General features: G+C 41.6%; 3 protein-coding genes and 1 non-coding gene across 4 annotated transcripts; 2 read left to right on the plus strand and 2 right to left on the minus strand.

Moving 5' to 3' along the window:
• Positions 1–3,601, plus strand: LOC144701131 (SEC14 cytosolic factor family protein / phosphoglyceride transfer family protein). Its single transcript, XM_078572852.1, has 8 exons — positions 1–128; positions 265–352; positions 649–1,140; positions 1,238–1,380; positions 1,629–1,724; positions 1,802–2,058; positions 2,500–2,720; positions 3,229–3,601. Exons 3-8 carry the CDS (start codon positions 856–858, stop codon positions 3,559–3,561), a joined length of 1,335 nt encoding a protein of 444 aa, XP_078428978.1. The 5' UTR covers positions 1–128; positions 265–352; positions 649–855; the 3' UTR covers positions 3,562–3,601.
• A 1,001-nt stretch (positions 3,602–4,602) lies between these two features.
• Positions 4,603–4,674, minus strand: TRNAH-GUG (transfer RNA histidin (anticodon GUG)). Its single transcript has one exon. It is a non-coding gene; the product is annotated as a tRNA-His (tRNA).
• A 4,354-nt stretch (positions 4,675–9,028) lies between these two features.
• Positions 9,029–12,001, plus strand: LOC144701137 (heat shock 70 kDa protein 1-like). The gene is made up of 2 exons (XM_078572865.1): positions 9,029–9,346; positions 10,132–12,001. The coding sequence occupies exons 1-2, from the start codon at positions 9,133–9,135 to the stop codon at positions 11,856–11,858; spliced, it is 1,941 nt and encodes a 646-aa protein (XP_078428991.1). The 5' UTR covers positions 9,029–9,132; the 3' UTR covers positions 11,859–12,001.
• Positions 12,002–17,915: 5,914 nt separating this feature from the next.
• Positions 17,916–19,054, minus strand: LOC144701146 (uncharacterized). The gene has a single exon (XM_078572877.1). It carries the CDS (start codon positions 18,818–18,820, stop codon positions 18,089–18,091), a length of 732 nt encoding a protein of 243 aa, XP_078429003.1. The 5' UTR covers positions 18,821–19,054; the 3' UTR covers positions 17,916–18,088.
• Positions 19,055–19,804: the final 750 nt, after the last annotated feature.

The following is a 19,804-nucleotide window of genomic DNA, read 5'->3' on the forward strand; positions in this document are numbered from 1 at the left end:
AGCGAAGTATATATACGATGGAGGTCTCCGGCGATCTCGGCGAGGGCAGATGAACTGAAGAGTCCCTCGCAAGATCCGTTGGGGAATCTCCGTTTAGAAGCGTGGCTCGAAGAGAAGCGGCGAAATTGGTAACGTATTTGAAGATTTCCTGCTGTTTTCTTGTGGTTTCCTTATGATTAAGAAATCTATTGGCGTATATGCCTTTGTTTTCGGATTTGAATTGCACCTCGCGTTTAAACATGTTTCATTTTTTTCTCTTTTCAGTGTGGCTGGAAGCTTTTCTTGAAACTTGACTTATGAATTTCGCGTTGAGAATGAACCGTGCGAGTTGTCCAGCTTTCTCAAGAGCATGGTAAGATATTTCCTCAAGAAAGAAAGTGGTCGATTCGCTCCCGTCGGATGAAATGCCTTATGAACTTTTGGATTAATTCTGTTTACGGTATCGTTCTTGAAGTTTTTCTTTGGATGCTCGAAAGTTGTTCGAAAATTTGAACCGAGAAGTTATAATTAACTCTTTTCTGATATCTTAAATCGTCTCCAAGAAAATCAGGCGGCGAACTTGAATTTCTTTCGGGACTTACGTTTGGGAATCGCATTCAATTTGACTCTTTAAAAAGTATTTATCATTTTCTTCAATCATTTTTGCAGTAAAATTTCGCGCATCTCCCTCGAACGTCCGTGTGAAGCGTGGTCAACGGTGTTCATCCCTCCTCTTGGAGAAGTATCTTAAATGCGGAGAAATCTGTGATGCTAGAACATCGGGACAGGCAGCATAGTTCTTGAACTAACATTTCTCGCATATTCCTTGTCTTTAGCAAGATTTCTGTGGTATATTAGAGTCTCCGCAACAAGAAGATGAAAAACAGGTCTCTCGTTGCCTCTTCACCAAGGCCTATAAAAGAAATGGTGATCAACCGTATAGTGCCACTGAAGCATATTGGGCTGCACGGAGGAGGACCCACCAGCAGGCTGCTCTTGTTCTTGCTTAAAGTGGCTGCTTTGGAGTTAGTGCGCAGGGTTTCAGAGGTGAAGTGCCCATTGGCGTGGAAGATTCTTCAAGGACTCCAAGTTATTGGCTATCTACCGCAGAGATGGCTTCACTGGTTGTCTCCGATGAGAAAGGTGGCTAGATTTATGCAGGTCCGACTATTTTGTTTTCTGATTTTCCTGTTTGTATTTCCACGCTGTAATTTTTTGATAATTTAATTCAGACGTAAGTGTCTCTTCTTTTTTGCAGATAATATCTAGGCCGTTATTGTTCTTATCCGTGACGACATCCGTGTCTGAGATTTTAGAGAATTCCAAGGACGGGCCTGCCGACGAGGAAGATCAGGAACATCATCCGGAGGCATCTGCCCCAGAGTCTACCTCTTATTTCAGGTTTTTTTTTTGAGTGAGCTTGATTTTGATACAATCCCTTGCCCCGATTACCGTCACTACAGTGTTATGATCGTTCGCCTTTAAATTCACTGGCGATCGTCTTTACTCTGTACTTAAACTTTACAATTAATAACGAATTATTTGATTGTCAGGCATTGAAATATGAATGTTTTATCTATGTTTCATTTTTCTGTTCTAATATGATACGAAGAATAGTTCACTCCATTAATGGCCATTTTTCTCTCTAGGAAATCGGAGGAATCTACGGAATCTTTGTCATCAGAGAACCCGCTTCAGAAACTTCACCACGATCTTGAAAAGCAGGGCATTATTTTACCTCCAAGGTAGTATTATTATAAATGATATCTTTTAGCTGCGGATGGATCAGAGGTGAGATTAACATCCAACGAGGTGAATGCAGGATCAATGACGACGAGCTGAGCAGATTTCTCGTGGCCGCAAATGGCAACTTCGAGTGCTTGGCTAAGTTACTTCGGAAGACAATGAACTGGAGAGAGACATTCACCATTCTTTCTCTAGATCAGCTGCAGCCATGGTCGCACCTAGTATTCTGGCATGGTTATGACATCCACTTGCGGCCGTGCCTTGTCATCCGCCTTGGCCTCGCTTGCACTGTCCTCTCCCCTACCCAGAGAACCCATTTCACTCAGGCCATCAGTACGTACCCAGTACTTTCCATTAACCTTCCATAACGAAAACTCCCTCATCATCAACTAGGCTGTTGACGTTGATGGTTAACCGGGTTGACAATTTTTTAACTAAGTTTTAGTAAGTTGACTGGGTTGACGATTTTTTAACTAGAAAGTTATTTAATTGATGGCTGGGGATGACTGTTGACTGGTCAACCGATTTTTTAACTAGAGTTTACATAGTTGATGGCTGACATTGACGGTTGGCGTCAAGCATGTCTGATTCCCTGTCATCATCAACGTGACAGTCAACTGAAGCTACAAAGCATCAGTGTCAACCATCAGAGTCAATGACATTGAAGAAGATGTTGACCTTGACGAGTGACAATCACTAGGATACCCAGTCTCTGAATCTGCCCCAAGATTGACTCTTTGCCTGGCGGTGGGTTCCATTTATTTCATCTTGCAGTCTCTCAGGTGGAGCACGGGGTGCTGTTCTTGGTCAACGGGGAGGACTGCCGGATCACCGTTCTGATGGACTGTGAAGGGCTGTCACCGTTCAAGATACCGATGAACGTATTAAGGTCTTGCTCATCGGTGCTACAAGATAACTACCCGAATCGTCTGGCAGCGCTCCTCGTCGCCAGGCTCCCGCCGGTGGTTCGGTTCCTCACTCAGACGCTTGTCCAGGTCAAGTCCAGCTACTCATCTATATGACATTACCGAGTTCCCCATTAACATTGTCCGCATACAGCTGGTGGGTGATGATGAGGATGACAATTCGTTAAAGTCATCATCAGATGACGACTACAGTGGTGAATTTGTCATCGTCATCCTCATTTATCTGTGGCAATTTAGTCGTCATTCTGGATGCAGACAAGGGCAATGACAAGTCGTCCTAGGCATCGTCCCTCATTGGTGAAGTTCATCATCAACATCATCATCCATCTAGGTCTAAAAGAACAAGTCACCCTCATCATCATCCCTCGTCAACAAAGTTTTTCATCATCATTGTCATGCATCTTTGGGCACAATGACAAGTTGTCCTCGTCATCATCCCACGTTTACAGAGTTCATCATCATCATGTTCTTCATCTGTGGCTAGATGCGAGTAATGATTTTGTCCTCATCATCCGAGATGATGATGACAAATGTCAGTGGTAGCATGGAAGTGAGACTGTCGGCTCGTGCAATGCAGATGATGAGGCCAACGACGAGGGAGAAGCTACGAGTGATGCAGAACGACAAGGCGCTGGCAGAGCTCGTACAGGTGGCGCCAGCATTCCTCGGCGGAGGGTGCGGGTGCCAGAAGTGCAATGGGCTCGGTCGGCAGCACAGGGGGCTGAGAGAGGAGGGAGGACAGTTGGGCGGCGGGCAGATGGTGGTAGCAGAAGAACGGGCTGGCGGCACTGCTGGGCTTGACCAGGCGACAAGGACGGCGATGGTAGGGATGCTAATGGTGTGGATCTTCCTTGCGTATCTAGTGGGAATGAAAGACCAGGATGGTGGTCTTTCCACAATGTTTTCCTGAAAAATATTAAATCGTTAAAAAATTAGATCCTCACCGAAAAGTATAATCCTGAAAAATATTGGAAAGTAAAATTTGATTGGTTTCATCTAGGGAACGGCAAACATCATCCATCACGTCATCCGCCTCAGTGATGGTGATGTAGGATTATACTTGATGGATGATGTGATGGTGATGTAGGATCACTAACTGTCAGACACCCCCATTCCTTATTTTCAACATCTGAATGTCATTCATTAGAATTGGAAGCACAAAGTGTGTTCTGATTGGTGTTTGCCTATCTATCGACACCTGTCATTGTGTCAGGGGTTGGATGACGATATGGGTTATTCGAAACGTATTTGTAGAGACGTTTTTAATTAGTAATTAATTAAATTAACCTTTGTCTTTTCTATATATGAATAAAGTTAATTTTATTAATTAATTGTAAACATTAGAATGTTAGTTCGTCGTGTAATAAGGTTGATTTTTTAATATCATATAGTTACTCTCGTGTATTCATGTTCACACTTGGAATCCGCATCAACAGTGGACAAAATTAATCATACAAATTAACTCACACCGTATTAATTCAGGCGAGACAATCCATGGTCAAAGTCTAGAGATCGACATGAAGAGATTTGTCAATCATTGCAGAATTTTAACAATATCGCGTCACCCCTGTCTTTGATTCATACATATACATTCCTGGGAGACTGTTGAGTTTTCCTATCATTTGTTCCGTTCTTAAATCCCTGAACTTTATTTTTAAGTTTCATTTCCGTAGTGAACCAATTCATTAACATACCACCAAGTTATTTTTTCTTGAAGGATTGCACCAAGCCTTTAAGCGGATTGGATTTTCCCCTGATTTCCCAAAGTCGCATTTGAAATTGTATTGATTTTTCCCGGAAATCAAACATTTGTGAAGTAAAATAAAATATTTCCCGATACCCTTTTTCCCGGACAGGAGAAAGGAGAAAAGATTTGGAACGTGAAATTAATGTTTTTCATTAAAATCAGAGGAAAGAGGTTTGGACGACACGGCACGTCTGGAACAAAAAGTGTGGCTGCTGGGATTCGAGCCCAGGTCTCCACGGCCACAACGTGGAATTCTAACCACTAAACTACAGCCACAGGAGATGATGGCTTTCGACAGTTATACAATAGATAATATATGTCAGTATTGGTCACTGAGGATCGCGAACGGTTGACGTGACGGATCGCCGTCACAGATGACGGTTTTTTAATGGTAAGAGAGAGAGAGAGAGAGAGAGATAACAAGAGAGATGAGAGGAAGAGGAGAGAGAGAGAGAGAGAGAGAGAGAGACAGTGAGAGCGAGAGAAAGAAAGAGACCGAGAGAGAGACGACGGGGGAGAGGAGAGAAAGAGAGACGTAGAGAGAGGAGAGCAAGAGAGAGAGATACAGAGGGGGAGAGGAGAGAAAGAGAGACCCAGAGAGGAGAGAAAAAGTGACTTAGAGAGGAGAGAAAAGGAGACTGAGAGGGAGAGACTAAGAGAAAGAGAGAGGGAGAGAGAGAGACCTAGAGAGTATTGTGCATGGACGCGGACAAGACAGTTATTTCGTCCATGGACCAAAAAATCGTATCGTCCAGGAGTTTGGCCAAATGAGGGAACGTAGAATCATCCTCCTGTCTCTGGATGGGATAATTGTTTCGTCCATGGACGAAATAACTGTCCCTTGTGGGGCCTTGGACAGTTGATGAGACAGTTTCTGCATCCCATGGGAGTCAAGTAAGAGCCTGAGAGCTCCAATTCGCTGTCACATGCTCTGCCATTTGTCAAAATCTGAGTCGCCTAATGCCGACGCAAGATAAGGGGGACATGTTTTTTCATCCCGGACGTCAGACGGAATGAGAATGTCTTGGACAGTATGATTGTTGAATGGGAGGGGACGATTCGGACGAACCTCTAAAAACTGGGATGTAGGAGAGGATGATCTTTGTCCCGTCCCGTCCTTCGTCCCCGTCCTGGACAATGATGCACTATACTAGAGACACCCTAAAAATAAGTGTTATTGATATAACCTTCCAATGGACACTTTACAGAATGGGAGATATGATGATATAGTCATCAGTCCCATCATTCCCAGACGCCCAGTCCCAGGCATGTCGTTCCTAGGCCTAAGTACCAATTATAATGTCGCCGGCTTGAGTTTTAAAGGCTCCTTTCCAAACAGAGCTTGTAAATTTAGAGAAAATTTAAAGGGTTATATATTTAACAAAATATTTTCCTAGTATGAATGGAGAGAAAATACAAAAATATCAGACCCCATCCAACATGAGCAAATCATCCAGAGTTCAATGTTATTTGAGTAGAATCTTGACCTGTTATAGGTCAAGACTTCGCAGGTGCACCGGTGCACTGGTCGAACGGGTGGACAAGAAAGACATTGGAATCTTTGCAAGGTTAGTGAGGAAACATTTGCCTCGGCACTTTGACCAGCCCAATGAAATGTCCAATGCAGTACACACTTTCAACTATCCTTCCAACTTGTCCATTGACTTAAATTTTCACACTGTCAGTTTGAGTCTTGAATGAGTTAATTCATCAAAGGAATGGAGTAGATGGAAGGTATATCTTGGAAAACATTTTGAGAAGCTTCATCGAACATATAAAGAACACTGCCTCTTTTAATGAATAAACACTTGTATTTATTTTTGGACGTGCATAAATACAGAAGATAATGAATATTGTCAAAGACCCAATGTAAAGGTGAATACCTAAAATGTTGGCTCAACATCACATGTCATCATTTTATCACTAGTGCGTGCCATTTCTTACCAAAATTCAGTAAAACCGAACCAATACCGTCAGTTCAGGAATATCGGGTTTGCCAAAATTTCGGTACCGGGTCCAGTTTCAGGATAATACTGAACCAAAAACCGGACCAAATATTATATTAGAAAAAATGCTTTTTGATATGCTGAGAGTCAGTTTAGAACCCAGGTTGATAACATGCACAGACAAAGATAGTGCCATCTGCCATAGCCAGCTTTACGCTTTATGATGTAAAATAATATATATAATACAATATTTAGGCAAATAACAAGTATATAAAAAATTCAGGAATAAGAAAATAAGATAGATACAAAAATAACATATATGAAAAATACATAAATATTCAAATTAAATATACATATATTATTTTGTTATTATTCTTGTTTGATGTTTATAACGAAATCCTTGAATAGATGTTGTAACTGATATTCTAATGATATCATAACCCTCCGGTCAGCAGTCTCGAAACATGTCTAAATATTCATATTCGAACGATGATGGATCTAATGTGTTTGTCATAACAATCACACATCTATGTCATGTTTAAGCAAAAAATTAAAACCGAGCTTTCAACAAATAACATTGGAGGAGTAAACAAAAAGAAAAGAGATTCTGGAATAAGAGAAGATAATTTCAATAAATATTCTCTTAATTTTCCTATCTCCTTATTTTGGAAGTAGAAGAAGCAGACCAGAAAGACAAGGCACTCTCGAGGATCCAAGTTGATGCACCTGGATGATGCACGTGTTTTGAAGTGATTTCTATTTATGTTTTAATTTTTTTTTGTGATGTAAAGGTACGACGAGTGCAAAATCTTCAGACACTCAGCGAGGGAGATATATTAAAATCTCAGGATACAGGCATCAGCGGCAAGAGAAACGTAATTTCCATCCATTATACGTCATAATCATCCATGTTCCTCCAAAGTCTGGCCGCATTTTTCCATTTATGCCACTTTCGCTCCCTATAGTATCTCATTTTCTCTCTCGATAAACCCCATTATATTTCATTTTTAATGTCAGAAAATGAAGAAAAATATATTTTATCCCAATGTTGTGCACCACTATCGTTGCTCTCACCAGCCGTCTTATGTGTCATTGCTAGCATGCACTACACAAGAGCTTGAAACTTACACTCTGTGTTGGTATACAAATCATGTGTGCTTGTGAGATTGATCATGACACTAGCCTGTTATTTCCACATGTTGTTTACCAGAGCAGGGATCACTGGAAATGGTTATTTTCTTAACCTTTTCTTTAATAAAAAATAATATTTAATTATTATATACATTGTACAATTATCCTCTTATATTTCACTCCTTTAATATCCATGAATTCGCCCAATACATAATAAAATATTAAAGACAATTTTTACAAATAATTCTCAATTTGCAAAACTTCACTTCTATTTATACCTATATATATCAAGATATTAAATTCCTACCTCCCTACGGACTGACCCCTTGCCTCCCCCACATCTATCATAGAGTAATTAAGATGAAAAACACGTAAATATTTGTGGCCAAGACTGAGTTAAGCAACAAATAAAACTACCCTGAATTTGAACTTACCAGTCGTCGGAGTGATTTAATCTTACTACGCAAAACCACGATGTACGAAACATATAAATTGAGTTCATGATCAATATCCTCTCGACATAACAAATGGGGATGCATAATTGTTGGTTGCGTTCCATTAGTATATCGATGACGTTAATTTAGCAAATGTTTATCGTATAAGTCTAAATAATGTAATCATCCGTACTGCTAAAATACATTAATATTGCGATAATTTTATTTTTATCTCGATCCGTTCGACAGGCGTTATTAGTTGGTGAAGCGGAAATGAAATTCAGTAAAAAACTATTAAACTGGACAGGCGTCCCGCTCTCATTGGCGAATAAGGTTTTCAAAACGCTTCGGAGCTTCTTGAACAACCATACTTTAGCAAATGTCTATAGTACAAGTCTAATAATCATCCATACTAATAAATTCGCGAATATTTCGATCATTTTATTTTTACCTCGTTCCGTTCGACAGCCGTTATTAGTTGGACAAGCGGAAATCAAATTCAGTAAAAAACTACTAAACTGGACACACGTCCCGCTTTCATTAGCAAATGATTTCAAAACGGTTCCGAGCTTCTTGAACAACCATATTTAAGCAAATGTCTATGGTACAAGTCTAAATAATGTAATCATCCATACTAATAAAATTCGCGAATATTGCGATAATTTTGTTTTGTCATCGTTCCGTTCGACAGGCGTACTTGGCGAATCGGAAATTAAAATAATTAAAAAATTATTAAAGTGACACGCGTCCTGTGCTCTCATTGGCGAACGAGGTCGAAACGGTTCGGAGCTTCTTGAACAACCAAAATTTAGCAAATGTAAATAGTATAAGTCTAATAATGCGATATTTTTACATTTGCCTTCGTTCCGTTCGACAGGCATATTACTTGGCGAATTGGAAATTACATTCATTAAAAAACTATTAAAGTGACACGCGTCCAGCTCTCATTGATGAAAGAGATTTTTAAAAACGGTTCGGAGCTTCTCGAACAACCGTAGAGCGTTCGAGAAGCTTCTGGAGCGGGACAAAAGACTTTTCCCGCCCCGGAAGCAGTATAGAAACATCCAACAGCTCGAACTTTCTAGAAAACCGCCGGTTTATAAAGCTCATTTCTGTTCACCCGTCCGTTCATCAATTGCAATTCGTTTGACAGATCTTGCATTGCTTCTCTTTCTCAAGAACGAGAGCAAGTTCGACGCAGGCGAGTGTTTGAATTCTACGACATGGCAGCGAAAGTCGACGGTCCAGCGATCGGGATCGATCTCGGCACGACGTACTCGTGCGTCGGAGTTTGGCAGCACGACCGAGTTGAGATCATCGCCAACGACCAGGGAAATCGGACGACGCCTTCGTATGTTGCTTTTACCGACACCGAGCGTCTCATCGGCGACGCCGCCAAGAATCAGGTGGCCATGAACCCGATCAACACTGTCTTTGGTGAGTTCTTTGGTCGATGCAGTGTCAGATCTTGAGTTTCTTGAATTCTAGCTGCTTCTCTTGCCCATCTAACACGCTACGGATTCCAGATTTTCAATGAATTCTGCCTATATATTGCTTCTCTTGCCTATATATTTATCTTCATGTTTTGTTGTATTTTCTCTTTCCGCCTCTAGATGAGTTCCTGAAATTTCCTTGACCTTGTCACGTCACTTCTAATGTTGATGATTCCTTGTGCTTCGAAATTGTCCATTAATTCCTTTCGAAGTGTATGTTAAGTCAGCGTGATGCAATGAAATGTGTCGTCGTAAGATGTCAATAACTCCACTAATTAACTGCCATGTGGCCCCTTGACTTCCAACCTCTCCGTTATTTGCGATCCTACCAATTCTCTGATTTTTTTATTGCGGGCGACTTCGTTAAAGCAACTCGCCGATAACTTGACCTTCGCCAATATTCACGCCCCTGATCTCCCTATTGGATAATAGAATAGGAAGGTCAAGGTCCTGTCGCACCTCGACGTAATTAAATCGTGTCTACGCTAATTCAAATTTTAGTGAAGCGCCCCAAAATTAATATCGAATAATGATTGTGTAAGAGTCAGTTATCCTCGCTGCTATCCTAAACTTTCGAATAGTTCAATTGATTCGCTAAGAGCTGAGTATCAATTGATTTTTCCTCTCTGCATAGCCATCAAATAACGAATTTGTTAACTGTCGTGCTGTTATTGTGCATAGTATCGATATTTTTCATCATCTCATTGTTTAAATTGATTGTTTCGTCAGATGCCAAGCGTTTGATCGGCAGGAGGCTCTCCGATCCGTCTGTTCAGAGCGACATTAAGCTATGGCCGTTCAAGGTGATCTCCGGGCCGGGCGACAAGCCGATAATCTCCGTCCAATACAAGGGCGAGGAGAAGCAGTTCGCGGCGGAGGAAATCTCCTCCATGGTGCTGACCAAGATGAAGGAGATCGCGGAGGCCTACCTGGGCACGACGGTGAAGAACGCCGTGGTCACAGTTCCCGCCTACTTCAACGACTCCCAGCGCCAAGCGACCAAGGACGCCGGAGTCATCTCGGGCCTTAACGTGATGCGGATCATCAACGAGCCGACCGCGGCCGCCATCGCCTACGGGCTGGACAAGAAGGCCACCAGCACCGGCGAGAAGAACGTGCTCATTTTCGACCTTGGCGGCGGCACCTTCGACGTCTCCCTCCTCACCATCGAAGAGGGCATCTTCGAGGTGAAGGCCACGGCCGGCGACACCCACCTCGGCGGCGAGGACTTCGACAACCGCATGGTCAGCCACTTCGTGCAGGAGTTCAAGCGCAAGCACAAGAAGGACATCAGCGGCAACCCCCGCGCTCTCCGGCGGCTGAGGACTTCCTGCGAGCGGGCGAAGAGGACGCTGTCGTCCACGGCGCAGACCACCATCGAGATCGACTCCCTGTACGAGGGGATCGACTTCTACACGACCATCACCCGCGCCCGGTTCGAGGAGATGAACATGGACCTGTTCCGCAAGTGCATGGACCCGGTGGAGAAGTGCCTGCGGGACGCCAAGATGGACAAGAGCTCGGTCCACGACGTGGTCCTGGTCGGCGGCTCGACCCGCATCCCCAAGGTGCAGCAGCTCCTGCAGGACTTCTTCAACGGCAAGGAGCTCTGCAAGAGCATCAACCCGGACGAGGCCGTGGCCTACGGCGCGGCGGTCCAGGCCGCCATCCTCAGCGGCGAGGGCAACGAGAAGGTCCAGGACCTGCTCCTCCTCGACGTCACCCCGCTGTCCCTCGGCCTGGAGACGGCCGGCGGCGTCATGACCGTCCTCATCCCGCGTAACACCACCATCCCGACCAAGAAGGAGCAGGTCTTCTCCACCTACTCGGACAACCAGCCCGGCGTGCTCATCCAAGTCTACGAGGGAGAGCGGACGAGGACCCGCGACAACAACCTGCTCGGCAAGTTTGAATTATCCGGCATTCCCCCAGCCCCCCGCGGCGTCCCCCAGATCACCGTCTGCTTCGACATCGACGCCAACGGCATCCTCAACGTGTCCGCCGAGGACAAGACCACCGGGCAGAAGAACAAGATCACCATCACCAACGACAAGGGGCGGCTGTCCAAGGACGAGATCGAGAAGCTGGTGCAGGAGGCGGAGAAGTTCAAGTCGGAGGACGAGGAGCACCGGAAGAAGATCGAGGCGAAGAACGCGCTCGAGAACTACGCCTTCAACATGAGGAACACGATCCGCGACGACAAGATCGCGGCCAACCTGGACCCGGCGGAGAAGAAGAAGATCGAGGACGCCGTGTCGGCCGCCATCGCCTGGCTGGACGGGAACCAGCTTGCCGAGGCGGACGAGTTCCACGACAAGATGAAGGAGCTGGAGGGCATCTGCAACCCCATCATCGCCAAGATGTACCAGGCCGGCGGCGGCGCCGCCATGGACCAGGACGACGACGCCCCCCCCGCCCGCGGTGCTGCCGGCCCCAAGATCGAGGAAGTCGATTAGCTCTCACTCCTCTTTCTCTCTTCTTCCTCTGCGCTTTCTTTGTTTGAACGTACACTCCCCTCATACTCTCGCCAACATTAATTCCCTAGTGTTTGTTTCCTCTTTTTGATAAATACATTTTCAACATTAATTCGCCGCCGTAATTCGTATTATCCAAATTCCAAAACAAGGAAACAACGTAATGAAGGACGTAAGTGAGTTCCCCATATAATGTACCTGAGTCTCTGCTTCCTCCGAATTCTAATTGACCGAGTCTGTATTTACTTGCACAGTTTGCCCCCACATAAACTACACTACACATTGATGTTTAAATACCACTTAAATTGGGCATTTCAGTATGAAATTATGTGTGCCCCCACAGAAAGTACAATTTTCGAAATCTCTGCTCAAGTAAATATTGTGTAATGTTCTTTCTTCTCTCAGCCATGGAGCTCCGTGTAAACGTAATTTTGTAAACTCCAAATTCTCTTTTTGTGACCGCAATAAACAAATTTAAAGGAGTGATAAGCTCAAAGCGTATGCAGGGTGCATTAGCCAATAACACTAATCCTATGTCACGATTTAAAAAATTAGACTTAAATAGGTGGTGTGTAATTATAGCACCAGGAATTTTCCTTTCATCAAGACATAGAAAGTTTTAATCGTCGTAATATGATCCATACTTTAAAACCAGAAAACCTTTAAGCCATGAATCATTTCCACGAACACCAAATTACTGAAGAAATGTTGGTTACATCATTCGAAGTCCAAATTTAATCCATGTATTTAATGTATTACTGGAAAACAAGTTTACAGAGTCAGAAAATTTGTTACCGTTCATCAAATATAATTCCAGAAATATTTCGGATTTCGATGGAGGTGTTTATGTGATTCCTTTGGTTAGAGATAATTTTTGGATGATGTAAAAGGGTTCAAACTAACAGGCAAAACAAAATACCCATATGTCAGAGATGGCATAACAGAATTCAGAATAAAGTGGTTTGATTTAGTATCCCATTGGGTTTTGTGCTATTTTATAAATCAAAATTGAAAATAACCAATAATAAATCAAACACTAGCCTTTATAAGGCAGAACTAGCAGCACATAAATAATTCAATTCAAGCTCTTATGTCGCCTTAGATTCTTGATCAATTCACAATTTCTCGCACTCAATGAGTTATACACTCATCTTTCTATCAAGCATAATAAATTCTCCAAATAAATATATTTGTTTTTCAAAAAGGCCTGAAATATTCAGCATTTCACCAGGAGAGGAAGATACAAGGTAAGAGTGTTCAAGTTTATACCAATAAATCAGATCATCAGATCATAATAGACATCACTGATTGTTCATACTATTGTCATCCTATTTATACGTGTCCCTACAATCATCAAGCCGTGCACTCACATTTAACTTAAAATTGGGTTGGCGTTGTGAAGTCTGATCAACTGGGCCTATTTTTTTTATTAACTTACTACATTAGCCGATTGACTTTCTCCCAAGACCCTTCAGCCTGTTTCTATGATCTGAATCTAGCCAAACTGACCCAGCTAACTGCTCTGCAGATTTTCCAGAAATATGAAAAAAAATCATATTTTAGCTTGAAATCATTCATTAAAAAAAGACATGCTTCAAAATCTATTAAAATTATATTCGGTAATAACTTTAAATTTTATGTGTGTGAATGATACAATAATGTTACAACTATGTCAAATTTTAAATTTTATGTTCTTTTAATTGATAAAATGTGTTTACATGTGATTTATCATCGTTTTAATGAACTGGGATGATTGCAATATTTCATGTAAATTTCAATTCATAGTTTACCATGGTTAATTAGGAGCTGATATATGAATGAACCTAGAGTTTGACCATTTGGTCAACATGGGAAATCATCAAGTCAGGACTACAGATTTCTATGTCATTAAAAATATCCTGTTACACACCATTTTTGAAATTTGACTATTAAAATGGAATTTATGACAAGAAACATGATGCTTGGTACACTCAACCTGAGGATTGTGCCCCTAGGCTTATCCAGTTATACCCTGGATGCCAACCTGACATTTTTTTACCTTAAACAACATGTTTGAGAATTCTTTCACGGGTGTAATGAGCATAAGTATCATAATTTTCACACAGACCCCACTCGTTCACACCAACTAGAGAACAGAAACGCTTACAGCAATCATACCTTCGCAGGTCACTGAGTATGGTTTGGATGCCAGAAGTTGGTCCTTATGCCTGCTGGATTTGGAGCCTAAGGGGGAAGCAGCCACCATCATGGAATACTGTTGTAGGATCTCCGCGATGTAGACCACTTTGTGGATCATTGTTTGTATCAGCCTCTCTCAGTTCACATAATGCATCACTCGAGAGGTATGTAGATCAGAGTATGTAAAATGTGTGAATTTCTGGCATGTCAAAGAGGTAAAGGTACTCCACATGCTTCCCTAGGCAGGTCCTGACAACTAGAGAAGAGAGAACAAGTTCAAGTATGTGCCACATAGTTGAGGAGCACATCCGTCATCTAATTACTTTTGCATAGCTGGTGGCAGATGCCAGTAAGTCTCTCCCTACCTCGTATGATGTCCATCCAAAGGCTAGTGGAAACATGAAATTGCACATAATCTGATTGTATGATGACAAGTTCAAGAGCATTTCCACTAACTATGAGGCTGATAATATGATGATGTTATTTTTTATATGTCTGAAGGCACGATCAACCATATTACATTGATTTACTTTTTTTAACAATGAATAATGTGATAAATAACTTTAGAATGTGGTTATAGTTTCCTATGAAATAAAAATTGAGGAATTTTTCTATTAAAAAATCAGAGAAAATGCAATTAATGAATACAAATTGTTTTGATATAATTGTAATGATTAAAAAAGTGATGGGGAAATCATAAATTCAAAATTTTGATCAATTTGAGAAGGATATTTTCTTCTGAATCAATTATTATTTCTATTGTTCTCTTTTTTTTCAGCCTTATTTTTTAAAAACTCCCTTTCCATGATAAAATAAAGGATATCTCTCTCAGGAACAGACTCAAACTCTCACACTCTCTCATTTTTCAAACAAAATAAGTCTCAATTTGCTTGCATAAGGAGTGAGGCCACAAATAGCTCATGAATATCAATACTTAACGCCCTTCAAATATTTTTTTGTATGCAATCAACATGTAAGTGTTGGTTCAAAAATTATAAACCCATATTACATACAATGGTGCACTTTATTTCAGGCTTCATCCAATTATATTAGAAATAATTAGTAGCTGTCTAAAAAATCTACCACCAGCGGCAACCATAAAATACTGAGCTTTGGAAAGTTTTACAATTCAACTTTGGTTTTAAGATCAGTAACAAAAAATTGCAATAAAATTATAAATCCATATGATGCGTGGAGTTGAATCACCAATGATCATATGTTGGGTATGGTCTTTTTTATAAAGCCTCGCTTTCGTTCTAATCTTATGCATAGGGAATTAAACCTTACCTATGCATAAATGGAAAAAGATGCAATATTTAAACTGCTATACCTCATCCACTTGGGCTTCCACATGTTGGACATGATATATTCTCCTTCTCCTTCTCCAGTCACCAAGGCTTCCTATAGATGCTTCCTCTCTAAAGAGCTCCTCTAAGCTTAGCTCTTAGTTCGGCTTTTTCTCAAATACTGGTCCCTGCTAAAGAAATAAATAATAAATAATAAAATACCCATATTTATAGTCAATCGAGACCAAAGTTATTTATAATTCCAAAAGTTCAATCTAATAAAACTTCACTCACTTTATTTACTATCATTTTTTCTCTATGTTATTTCATCAAATGTCCCTCAAATATTTAATTGATTCACACTCTTGAAGTGCAGATAAACTTCAGTATCAATTTCCTTTGTGTTTGTATACATATGTTTTTTTCCTGGATTATTATTGTAATACATGTTGTTGGTGAATCCAGCGTTGGTGGCACAATGGTCGTTTGGTCAGGTCTTTAATTAGTCTTACTCTTTCATTCGATGCACCTTTATTTCTGGCATCAGATATCAAATACCAATTACAGTAATATAGATACCTATGAAAAGTTTATAAAGTAGCCACACCAGTTTTTTCTCTTTAGAGCTTCTTTTATGAAAACACTTGACTTTACGTATAGCAGGTTAATAAATACCTTATTTATAAATATAGTGTGGACTCATTGAGTTGAAATAAGAGCTTACATATACCCTTTCAAAATGTTATAAATTGACTAAATAAACCCAATAATTCTTCAATTCCACCCTAAAAAATACCAACAAAATCATTTATAAACTAAAAGTTTATCCTTCAATATCATAATCATAAAAATTGTCTCCCCATTTTCACCTCAATAGATATGCGTAATGTAGATTAATCCATGTATTTGAGTGTTGACCGCATAGTTTGACTAGTTCAACATTGTGTTTTTAGCCTAAGTTTTTAAATATTGATATTGCAAACGAGGCATTGTGTATCAAAAAAAAGTTAAACCCAAAGTTTTGCCCCATTGATATTGCTTTCAATAATTAACTGTTATCCTAACCATGAATGGACTGAGTATTAAGTTTGTGCATCTTGCGTAAAAAATGACTTATTGTTATGGTAGACAATACTGTTAGATATTCTAGCATACTGTGTAATCATAGTTGAAGTGGATCAGACTGCATTGAGTGAGGTTTTACCAGTCCACTTAGGACTTTCAACAGTGTGGCCGTTTTGTGAAGATTAATCTAAACAGTAATCAAGGAAAAGTAAGTACTTTCGTGTAGCTCGAATATTTTTCCATACATTTTACATTGAAGTTGTAACCAGTTTGATAGCATAGTGCTTTTGTGGGTTACACTCCTCTTTCATTAACGTTCGAGGGATCAAATCCCATTGAACTTTACTTCAGTAAAACAACTTTGCAATCATATTAAATTGCAACATCAGAAAATAAATACTTGACTTCATATATACAAAATTCCCGAAGGTTAGACTTGGAATCCACTCTAAAGGTTGTAAATTTTAATTTTCAGTAGCTTAATTTTACTAAGGTTATAAACATGACTAGGGTGGAAAAAGTACAGACACAATTTCAATGCATTTCATGAGTTGAAGACTTCAAATTAATACCACCTCTTCATTTGTATATCCATTCTTTGGATTAAAATTATGATACTCATACCTTATGAACGTACCAGGGATATTGGAGCTTATTTGCAACGCCGATAGTTGGATCATATCTGTTTAGCATTTTTCTTTTGTTGAAAATCGAAAGTGGAATCAATAGGTTTTCGCTGAAGAAAAATCATTTTTGGACTAAGACAACACACTTACACCATTGACGTGAGTAAATAATATACATTGGACCTCACAGCAGGAGTGCGAAAAAGAAGTGGATAAATGTGCAATTTCAACGGCCTGCACATTATACACCAATCTACTTTCATCATAGTAAGCTAATAGTAAAACAGACGAACATTGAAAGTACTTCAACATATAAAGTCTGATACCTAGATTAAATATATATGTCGTAATCAGATTTAATAATGAGCTTTGAAATGTAGAATATGATGAAATGTTTAACCGCTGATCCGAAAGCAACATAGCATCTTATAACATTTATGATTGCATTTAAGTAGAAATACTCAAATCATAAAATACATGATATAATGAGAACATATTAAATTTGAACTCAGTTTTATAAACAAAGCGGTTCTGAAATGAACAAGTTCGAAGAAAACTATGAGAAATATGTACAGGTAACTAACCTTGATTAAAAAATTCCGAAGAGACCATTTAGGAGGAAAATCATCGGAGTGAATAAGACCCAGAGAAGTATTAAATTTCAAGCGGACAAATAAAAAAAATCTGCATCCCGGACCATGTTCTTGACCATGTCTTCGCCTCACCACATGTTCTTGACCATGTTGATGTGATCTTGATTGCGTTCAGTATTTATCGTTATTCTTCTGGTATATCAACCAACCACCAGACACCGACATGATGATTTATTAACAGCGACGATAAGAGAATCTCTTGAAGGAGAATCGTGAAAGAGACGGACAAGCTAAGCAAATCCTTCACCGTAAATCGAGGAAAAGTTGTACCCAATAACCCAATTTCATCCGAAGAAAAAGGCAAGAACACTGTTCATCTCTCTGTACGCATTCCTCCATCATCGCAGCAAATCTCGAGAACAGGCAACTGCGACGAAGAACAGAGCGGCAAATCGAAACCCGGGTCACCCATCAGAAAGCGGAATCACCTGAGAGGAGATCGAATGGGGGTGATGCTCCTTGTTCTTCCCGACGACTATGGCGAGGAACGACCCATCTTCCGTCGTCTTGTTCATCCTCGCGGCTTCCTCCATTAAAACCTTCCTGAAGAGTTTCTCCTCGGCGTCCCTTAAGAACTTGAACGTGGGCGGCGGGGAAGCCCTCACCTTGCCGCAGCGATCGTCCATGGCGGACTCGAACAGGGGGTTGAACCCCTGCCTACTGTAGCAGTCCATTATCGTCGCCGGCGACGGGAGAGGAGAGAGCAAAGGGCTTTCCGGCACGAGCAAGACATCGCTCATCGTCCTCCCTCTCGAGCTCTTCCTGCTCTTCTCTCCCTTGGACGCGGCGTCCTCCATCTCTTCCTTAGTCTCTTCCTTGATGGTGAAGAGAAACCTCGGCGGGCCGGCGAGGTTGTGCGCTCTCATGAGCTCCTCCGCCGCGGTTATCTCCTTGGCGGCGGCGCCGCTCGCCGCCGCCGTGGAATTCTCTTCTGGGTCTACGGGGGGGGTTCGCGGCAGCGCGATTCGGCGGAGGATTCGAAGGAGACGGGTCTTGCTGCCATAGTCCAGCTGCTCCAGATCTCTTATCCTCTTCTTCTTCCACCACAGCAAGTAGTAGACCTCCGCGAGCAGAGCGAAGAACAGGCACCCGAAAACCAAGCTCAGACCGATCCCCAATCGGCTCAGCGTCCTCATTCCAGCCCTCGATTCATCCCAGATCTCAGCCCAATCGCTCGTCTTCCTCTCTTTGAATTCCAAGTGGGATTTCCGGGGGGGGAAAGAAGGGGAAGGAGCGCGGAAAAGCTCACGAGCTCGTTAATGGCGGGGCGCGCCGAGATGGGTTTTCAGAGAGGAAGCGTCCACTCATCCTCTTCCATGGAAGGCTGTCGTAGATTGCAAATTGCGAGGAGGAGAATAAGCTCACATGGGTAGGGGACAGCGCCAACTCCTTTCACACAATTTTATTCATAAACTAGCGCTGAATTCTCCCCCCCTGCGTTATATTCGGAGGTGCTAATACGTGGCGCTACGCACATCCCCCGTGCGAACCAATTACATCTCAGCAAGTAAACTTTTTCTGCGGAAAAGGACAAGAAGCGTACGCAAGACCTCTGACGGAATCTCTGAAACCGGTGTACTCGCGTTATGCTGCTCTGCAGGATCTCGCAAGCAGCGGAAGAGCTTAACTCGCGAGAGGCCCAAATAGCCCATTGTGATGTTTTTTTTTAAATTTTTTGTTTGTTTTTCTGGATAATTTAGAATTACAGTGAAGGGCCTATTATAATGGAAGTTTGGATATCTGACAAGTGGGTCAGTGATTAGGCTACGTATTTTTCAAAAAAGTCCAGGACAATTCGTGAATGATTTTCAAGGCCGGCGGATGGAAGGAACAGTAAGGAGTGGCTTTTCAGGATGGACCCGCTTGACAGTTCTTGCTCCTTGCTAGGATTTTAAATTATTCATTAGTTGTGGATTTTTTTGAGAGTTGCTTGGCCTGGTCACTGACTTACTGGTCAGATTTTCTTAAGTTTAGATTTTATAGGGCTGCTGGGATTTGTAGGCTTGTTGGACGGATGGCAGATCTCGATGGACGGATAACTATCATCCGTCCCGTTTCAATTCGTCATCCGTCATTGTCTGAATTCATCATCCTTCATCGTCTTGACCCATGGACAGAGT

Source organism: Wolffia australiana, chromosome 1, assembly GCF_029677425.1.
Source record: "Wolffia australiana isolate 7733 chromosome 1, ASM2967742v1".
Taxonomy (NCBI): Eukaryota; Viridiplantae; Streptophyta; class Magnoliopsida; order Alismatales; family Araceae; genus Wolffia; species Wolffia australiana.